This window comes from Cucumis melo, chromosome 8 (genome assembly GCF_025177605.1).
Source record: "Cucumis melo cultivar AY chromosome 8, USDA_Cmelo_AY_1.0, whole genome shotgun sequence".
In the NCBI taxonomy this organism is placed as follows: Eukaryota; Viridiplantae; Streptophyta; class Magnoliopsida; order Cucurbitales; family Cucurbitaceae; genus Cucumis; species Cucumis melo.
The window spans coordinates 7,881,824-7,889,552 of record NC_066864.1 but is presented as its reverse complement, the minus strand read 5'-3'; the positions used below and the strand labels follow the sequence as shown (position 1 = coordinate 7,889,552).

The following is a 7,729-nucleotide window of genomic DNA, read 5'->3' as shown; positions in this document are numbered from 1 at the left end:
CATTACAAAATCTACAAAGTTTAATATTATTTCGAAGTGAATGATATGAAAACTAAAAGGAGAAAAATTTAAATGAGGTATAAAACGAGTATATGTTTTTTTTCCTTAAAAAAATATATGTTATTTTTTATGGTTTTTTCAAATTCAATTTATTTGAAAATCAAAGTTTTGGATTGAAAATAAAAATTAAGAAAAGTGGACAAGTGCACAAGTAGCATGTTTAGAAGAAAAAAAAACTTATTCTCCATCAAATAAAACATTAACATTCAAGTTTTCCTGATCCAAAAACTTGTAAAGAGCTAACGTGTTATTTCTTAAAGAAATAGAAATTTTTCTCCAAAATTTCAACAATGTTCGAAAACTTGATATTCCATCTAAAAATTTTGAGATTATAAAGTAATAACAATAGATAGAATATCATAGAAAAAAATTATATCTAGAAGATTTTTAAATTTGGACTTTTGATGGTTGAATTGGGCTATGTATATATATTAATAATCTTTGAAGACATCCAACTAGTAAACAAAACATATATTTCAAAATTGAAATATTTGCATGTTAATTATGAACTAAACTTACTTTAGTATCTTGCCTCATCATACTAATATGTTTTTGAGATATTCATTCATCAATCGTGATTTCATAATTCAATATACACATAAAATTTATCCCCACTACAAAAAATTGATATTGTAAATAACATAATTAAAAAGCTAGGAATACAATTTTTATAATTATAATTATTTTATATTTGAAAAAATGTCGATCTCAACACCTCATTTAATGATTAATCATTTCTTATTAATTGACATACTAGAGTTTAAGCATTTCTCATAATATTGAGGACTTAATTTGACACAAACACCTAATTCAGGGACTAGATGTATGATTTATCACATTCTAAAGAACATATTTTTAACCATTTTGAAAATCATTGTAAATGTGTTTTTAATTCTTTAGAACCAATTTTAATGATAAGAGTATAGCATTTAAAAATGTAAAAGTGATAGTTATGTATAATTAAATTTGCATTCAACCACTCTCAAATCTACGCATTCTTGATGATTGTTACTGTATATAATAGTTCATATGATATTTTGTTTTTTTATGACTGATTTTTTACCAATTAAGGTATATGTCTAAATTAATTCAGCTGTGTGTTTTGTTTGATCACTAATCTCATAATGTGATATCATCAATTAACTTATAATATTTTAATGTCATTATTTTTGAAACATTGAATCTATGATTCTAAAATGGAAATTATGTCGTTTCTAGCACTAACTTCGAAACCACATTATAACTTTAAATAAATAACGATTACAAATATACACATTAGCACGTACAATTTTCTTTCAATCCTTATTTGTTAAGAAAAATAATAAAAAAGAGAGAGGGATCGTTGACCTTAAAATGTTGCCTATAAAATATTTAAAATCCTCACCCAAAGGTAATGCATATTTATTCTCCCAATCACATGTATTCTTCTTTGACTTTTTTTTTTAAAAAAGAAAAAACTAAAATTAAATTTCAATTTGGCATGGTTTGTCAAATTTGGTTCTAATTCTTGTAAATAACATTAATTAATTAATCTGTCATGCATCAAATACTTTTATAATGATATATATACTCTATATCATAACCAAATTAAATAAATTTTTAAGAGCTTAAAATGAAATATAAGTAGATTGATTAAATTAAAACATATAGTATAATTTTAACGTATTCTATTCACAATAAGACCTAATTAAAAATAATATTGGTCATACAAATTGATTATTTGGGTTTTGATTTGATCTTGAATCCCATCTTGGCAATTGGCAAATTAGCATTGACTTTGAATTGAGTATAGCCGTAAAATCCCCCAAGTAATCAATGAATCAAAAGACTTACAACAATGGCAACTAACAAATCCAATCTTCTCACCATTTTCCTTCTCCGCCTCTCCCTCCCACCGCAATGAACAACGGCACGGCCGAAACCGGCGGATTTCTCTCCTCATCCAACATCGGTGGTTTCGGCTACGGAATTGGCGTCTCCTTGGGGCTTTTGATTCTCATCACTACAATCCTCTTGGCTTCCTATTACTGTACCAGAAACGGCCTATCCTCCACCTCCGTCATTCAGAGTACTGCCAGTCGCTCGCCGCCGCAAGCGGTGGCGGAATTAGATTCCGTCGTTGTCGAAATCGGACTCGATCAGGAAACGATTACGAGTTATCCGAAATTGCTGTATTCTGAAGCGAAGCTTCAGAAGAACGATTCGACTGCTTCTTGTTGTTCAATCTGTTTGGCTGATTATAAGAACTCGGATGTTCTTCGGCTTTTGCCTGATTGCGGTCATCTCTTTCATCTCAAGTGCGTCGATCCGTGGCTTAGACTTCATCCGACCTGTCCGGTTTGCCGGACGTCGCCGATTCCTACACCGTTGTCGACTCCTCTAGCGGAGCAAGTTCCATTAGCGAGCCGGCGCGATTGAAGAAGAAGAACGTAACACGATCTGGATTTATCGAATCGAGGTCGTTTTCGCCCTTTTTTGTTTTGTTTTGTTTTGTTTTACAGATTGATTTCATTGCAATGGATCTCTATAGTTGGAAGTACTCACAATCAATCTCCTTCAAGGTTAACAAAATTTTTTTAGTTTATTCAATGATATACTCATTTTGGTATACTTTGTTCTGGTAATGTTTTTTTAGTACATTTTGAATCTACACTTCAGATGAATTCTTGTGTATGGTAGTTTTGTTTTATTTGTAAAATATTTAATATAAATTTTATTACTATATGTGAAAATAGTCTTTTTTTTTTCTTAATCATAGCGATTTCTCTTTTTTTCTTTTTTTCTTTTTTTTTTACATTGATGTTGAAGACAATATTTTAAGAGAGAATCATATTTTCTCCCTTAATATTATTAATTGGAACTTTCAATTTTACTTTTACATTCTTGTTCAATTCATTGTGTCAATCCTTTTTTTTTTTTCTTTTCTAAATTTTAGATTGTAATTATGACTCCAATAGAAAAAGAAATTAAAATATAGTTCTATTTTCTACCGAATGATTATAATTTATTGTTATTTTTAAATACTATTTAATTGTAAATTGTAAATTTTATTTTTACATTTTTATATAGTTTAATTTCTTTTGTCAATTCAGGTCAACTCAATAAAAGAAACGTTGAATATAGATTGTAGCAAAAGTAAATGTAAAACGTTAACAAACCTACGTGGTTTTATATACTTATCTGCCACCATTAATGAACTATATGAGCCAATTAATCAAATAATTAAAAAATAATTCAAGAAAGATCACAAGATTGATCAAAATTAAAAGTTTATGAAGTATTTTTAAGTGTAAAAATCTCCTAGTTTAAGAGTAATTTGTGAAAAAATTTCTTATTTTAATGGTCAATGCAATCTAACCTGACAATTAATTCACATCAAAAGTTCTTTTTTTATGTTATATTGCTTTTCTAATAGCGATATTTAATCGAAAACTGTTTTCTTGAATAATTGCACAAATGTTTTTTTAAAAAATAAATACAAATAATTTGAGATTTTTGTATAAATGTCTAAATTTCAGTAGGGTTTGCTTACGTCGTTGTACAGTTGGAAGTGCATTATCTAATTGCATATGTTTCCCCTCTTTGCAAAATAGTCAAAGCCTATGCAATTTTTGTTTTTAGCTAATGTTTAGTTGCTATTGATTTTAAAAAGATATCGATTGTAATGAATATCGCGTTAGCAGTGTTTGCGTTTATAATTAAGGCTTCAAATTATTTTATGATGAATAAGACATCCCTAACGTGTTAATGTAATATAACGTGAACGAGAAGATGTATTATTTAGAATTGGGTTGTCCCTACCCAAAAATTCAAAAAAGTTTACATAGCATCTTTTTTTTTTTTTTGTTTTTTGTATTACCAGATGAACAAAAGAAAGGAGTGAATATTTTAACGGTCATAATTAATGTGCAAAAGCTTAGAAAATTTAATAAGTTGGAAACCAATATTCCATTTTGTAACCAGTTTTTTTTTTAAAAAAAATATCTGTTTTTAATTATTAAAATCAAATCTATAAAATAATAATTTTACATCAAAATTCCTTTAATTTTTAAATTTTTACTTTTTAACTATTGCTAAGTTAAAATTTGGAAACTAAAAGAAGTAGCTTCCTAGAACGTATTTAAACATGTTTAATTTTTATAAAAAAAAAAAACGAAAGAACGAAATTGTAGAAATTATTTTGAAATTTAAAGTGGAAAACAAAACGTAGGCTAAATTCTTAAAGTTGGACGGGGAATAGAAAAGATGCTTAATTACTATTGTCTATTTTGGTAATTTTATCTTAAAGTTTGTTAAATTTTAGACTTTATACTTGCAAATGGTCTAATCGTACAGTCTAGAAGACAAATTTTTTGTTAAACTTTTTCAAAGAATTTTTTATTATGTAGCGTTTTTACCATGGATATATTCACATATATTTTGTATGAAAATCATTATATTACTTTAGTTAACTTTTGTGAAAAATTAAGTTTAAGAATAAGATTTACCGAAGGAGGTATGTAGAAAAATTAAAAGTAGATCCTAAGAAATATGTGAACTCGAAAAGATTCAAAATAATAAGGTATTTGAACATTTGAAGATTTTCGAACACAAATATTCCTACAAAATAAAATGGATTGCGTAATTTCAAACCTCCATAATTAATATTTCGGTAATCAGCGTTTCTGAGAAACAAACAGCCCAAAAATTGATGGACCCTAATGAGATTAAGAATTTTAAATTTGAAAATGTTAGCGGAATCCTCTTATGCAGCCACGTGGCAAACCTTTGCGCGAAGGCTTCGCCACGTTGGTTTTGCCGATTGCTACAATAATAATAAACAAATGAAAATATCCCAAACTCTTTCCCACAAAATTGGTTTCTTATCCCTCCTCTTTCTCTCCGTCTCTCTGTATCAGAGATTTGCGATCACCATACCCAGAGATTCCAATCGATCTGCATAATTTCTCGACCATGGCTTCACAAGTTGTGTACGGACTACTTTTCCTCTCCTTCTCCTTCACTTGCATCATGCTCCTCCACTTGGTTCTCCATCCTGTTTTCTATTTCACTTCCTGAAACCTAGTATCTTTTTGAAGTTTCGACTACACAAGGTCGATCAATTTCAATCAATGGAAGTCGATTTCTAAGTAATAGAAGTTCTGATTCAAGGAAGATGTAGAAATCTGGTGGTTCGAGAAACGTTATGTTCGTTCTCTTCTCTTTCTTCTTCGGATCTTACGAGTGTTGTTGTAGTTGATTGAATATTTTATTGTTTGTTTGCAAAAGATGAAGTAGATTTGAAATATTTACACATTATATATATTCTTGTGGAATTTGATCTCTCTCTCTCTCTGTGGATTTGTTTGCTGAATTTCATTTGTTAATTTGGAATGCACATGGAGCACCTCCACCAATTTAGTTAATTTCATTACAAACCCTTTTTTTTTTTTTGTTAATTACAATTTTAGTATATAAAATTTGAAATTTGTTCACCCTAAATTTTGATGTGCTACTGAATTTAATATGATTAAGTTACTAACTTTGAGTTTAAGAGGCAAATGTATGAGAGGGACTCTATTTTAATGCTCTTTATATATATATATGTCCAATACTAAGCGTAATTCTAATTATATTTCAGCTTTATAATAGATAGCTTTTAACATTACTATACTTGAATCTTCAAGTTCAAAATAATTCTAAAAACTGGATCCGTTATTATAAAATTTAACTCTCTAATTTATATAAAATTTTGCAAAGTATAATTTGACTGAACTTTAACTACTTACGGGTATAATTGCATTTGGTTTTTGCAATTCTGTGTTACTTTATCTGTTATTCCTCTGTCTTTTTCAGTGACTTTCACTTATTCCCATGTCTGTCTTTTCTTTTTCTCTTTTGCATATTCTGCCTTCTCTTTTTATTTTGCTTTCTCTGCCTTCTTCATCGTATTTCCACTTATTCTTCCCTTCTTTTCTTTTTCTTCCACTCTTCTTGTCTCCCTCTCTCTTTTCTTTTTTTCTTTTTTTCGACCTATAAACTCCAATTCTTTTTCCTCATATAACGGGCCAATGCACTACACTAATCTAGTAAGGCATGTTTGGACCCAAACTTAGCCCACTCCATGTCTGAGGCTAATTATGAAAACCTTTCTAGATTTATGTAAGAACCGGTGGATTTATGTAAGGAAGGATGGGTACCTACCCCTCACATTATCAGTTTTATTATTTTAATATTAATTTATTAATTTTAAAATGTTATATTATAATATATATTAAATAATGTTTGATTTTAAACAAAAATGGTTATAGTGTTAGTGGTTGTGTCCCACTCTTATGACACCATATTTTCGTTTTCCTCCCCGAATCCTTGATCCTTGTTATTTTTTTGTTCATGTTTTTTTTGCAAGTAACCAAGCAAATCTCCTCTCCGTTGCCTTAAAAATTGTGTAATTGCAAAATTGTGTTACTTATAATTTTCGTTAAAAATAGTTAGGCTTCTAGAAATCAAAGAAAGAAAGAAAGCTTTGAAACGCCAACCCTGACACCTGAAGAAGGAAGAGACCGCATAGCTCTCACCAATGAACAGTGGGGGTATCGTTGAATTGCGAAGAAACTCCACCAACTGGGCTAAGGTAGTGGAAGACATTGTGAAGCTCGAGAAGAAGATATTCCCTAAACACGAGTCTCTTGCCAGGTCTTTCGACCAAGAACTGAGAAAACAGAATTCTGGATTGCTTTTCCTGGACTTACATGGAGAAGTCGTAGGTTATGTAATGTATTCTTGGCCCTCTTCTCTCTACGCTACTATTGCCAAACTCGCAGGTTCCCCTAAATTCTCTTCATGCCCACTTTTTAAAGATATTGCATATGTTGTGCTGAATGCGAATTTTGCGGATGTTTGAATTATCTACTGCTTCTACTTCACCTTGTAGATGATTTAGTTTAGTTTAGATGAAGTTTAACTATAACCGTGCAATTTGGCTTACTTCTTTATGGGTACCAATTATGTGGATTTTGCCACTTGTTTATACACATAACCTGTTTGATAAATGGGCTGAGAGAAAATATTCCCCTTTTCCCATCTGGGGCTTCAAGGAAAGCTTTTAAGAATGGAAAATTGTACGTTAATTTCAAAATTTTGTTTACCTTTTTGCTAATGAAGAGTTATTCTCTGCTTTACTGGCATGTGGTTTGAAACAAAGTTCAGTGAAGGAGACGTGTAGGGGACAAGGTCATGGAGAAACACTACTGAAGGCAGCCATTGAGAAGTGCAGAACCAGAAACATTCAGCGTATAGGTCTTCATGTTGATCCCTCGAGGACGGCGGCTATGAATCTCTACAAGAAACTTGGGTTCCAAGTTGATAGCTTGATTGAAGGATACTACTCTGCGGATCGAGATGCCTACAGAATGTTCTTGGAATTTTGATACAGCCTAGTCTTTCAACTAGGCTACACATTTTCTGAGTTAAATTTTATATTTCAAAGAAGCGATGAGCATTTTTGTTGTAATTTTATTATGCATGTGAGGAAGTAATTGATGATGATGTTGAGTTTATGGATCATATGCAGGTAGAACAATTGATTACATTAAGAACAATGGATCATTTATGGATCAGATTTGCCCTAATTTATCAGCTTAGGTGGTTGGTATGGTTTTATTTGGTTCATGCCCTTGGAATAGTGTCA

The 7,729-nt window shown here is 30.3% G+C and overlaps 2 protein-coding genes across 4 annotated transcripts; both read left to right on the top strand.

The window, feature by feature from the left end:
- The first annotated feature begins 1,837 nt into the window (after nucleotides 1-1,837).
- Nucleotides 1,838-2,938, top strand: LOC103500941 (RING-H2 finger protein ATL70-like). Its single transcript, XM_008464403.3, has one exon. The coding sequence runs from the start codon at nucleotides 1,960-1,962 to the stop codon at nucleotides 2,476-2,478; it is 519 nt and encodes a 172-aa protein (XP_008462625.1). The 5' UTR covers nucleotides 1,838-1,959; the 3' UTR covers nucleotides 2,479-2,938.
- Nucleotides 2,939-4,884: 1,946 nt separating this feature from the next.
- On the top strand, nucleotides 4,885-7,677 carry LOC103500942 (uncharacterized). 3 transcript variants are annotated; one of them, XM_008464407.3, is made up of 3 exons: nucleotides 4,898-5,247; nucleotides 6,535-6,863; nucleotides 7,249-7,677. In XM_008464407.3, the coding sequence occupies exons 2-3, from the start codon at nucleotides 6,620-6,622 to the stop codon at nucleotides 7,467-7,469; spliced, it is 465 nt and encodes a 154-aa protein (XP_008462629.1). In that variant the 5' UTR covers nucleotides 4,898-5,247; nucleotides 6,535-6,619; the 3' UTR covers nucleotides 7,470-7,677. The 3 variants fall into 3 exon arrangements, with proteins under 3 accessions (XP_008462627.1, XP_008462629.1, XP_008462628.1); XM_008464406.3 differs by having other exon boundaries at nucleotides 6,531-6,863; XM_008464405.3 differs by having other exon boundaries at nucleotides 4,885-6,863.
- The last annotated feature ends 52 nt before the right edge of the window (nucleotides 7,678-7,729 follow it).

Excerpts from the sequence above, each read along its gene's own strand:
- LOC103500942 (XM_008464405.3), top strand. The coding sequence starts at position 6,620 with ATGAACAGTGGGGGTATCGTTGAATTGCGAAGAAACTCCACCAACTGG. Across the intron at positions 6,864-7,248 it reads TACTATTGCCAAACTCGCAG|TGAAGGAGACGTGTAGGGGA; the intron begins GTTCCCCTAAAT and ends AACAAAGTTCAG.
- LOC103500941 (XM_008464403.3), top strand. The coding sequence starts at position 1,960 with ATGAACAACGGCACGGCCGAAACCGGCGGATTTCTCTCCTCATCCAAC.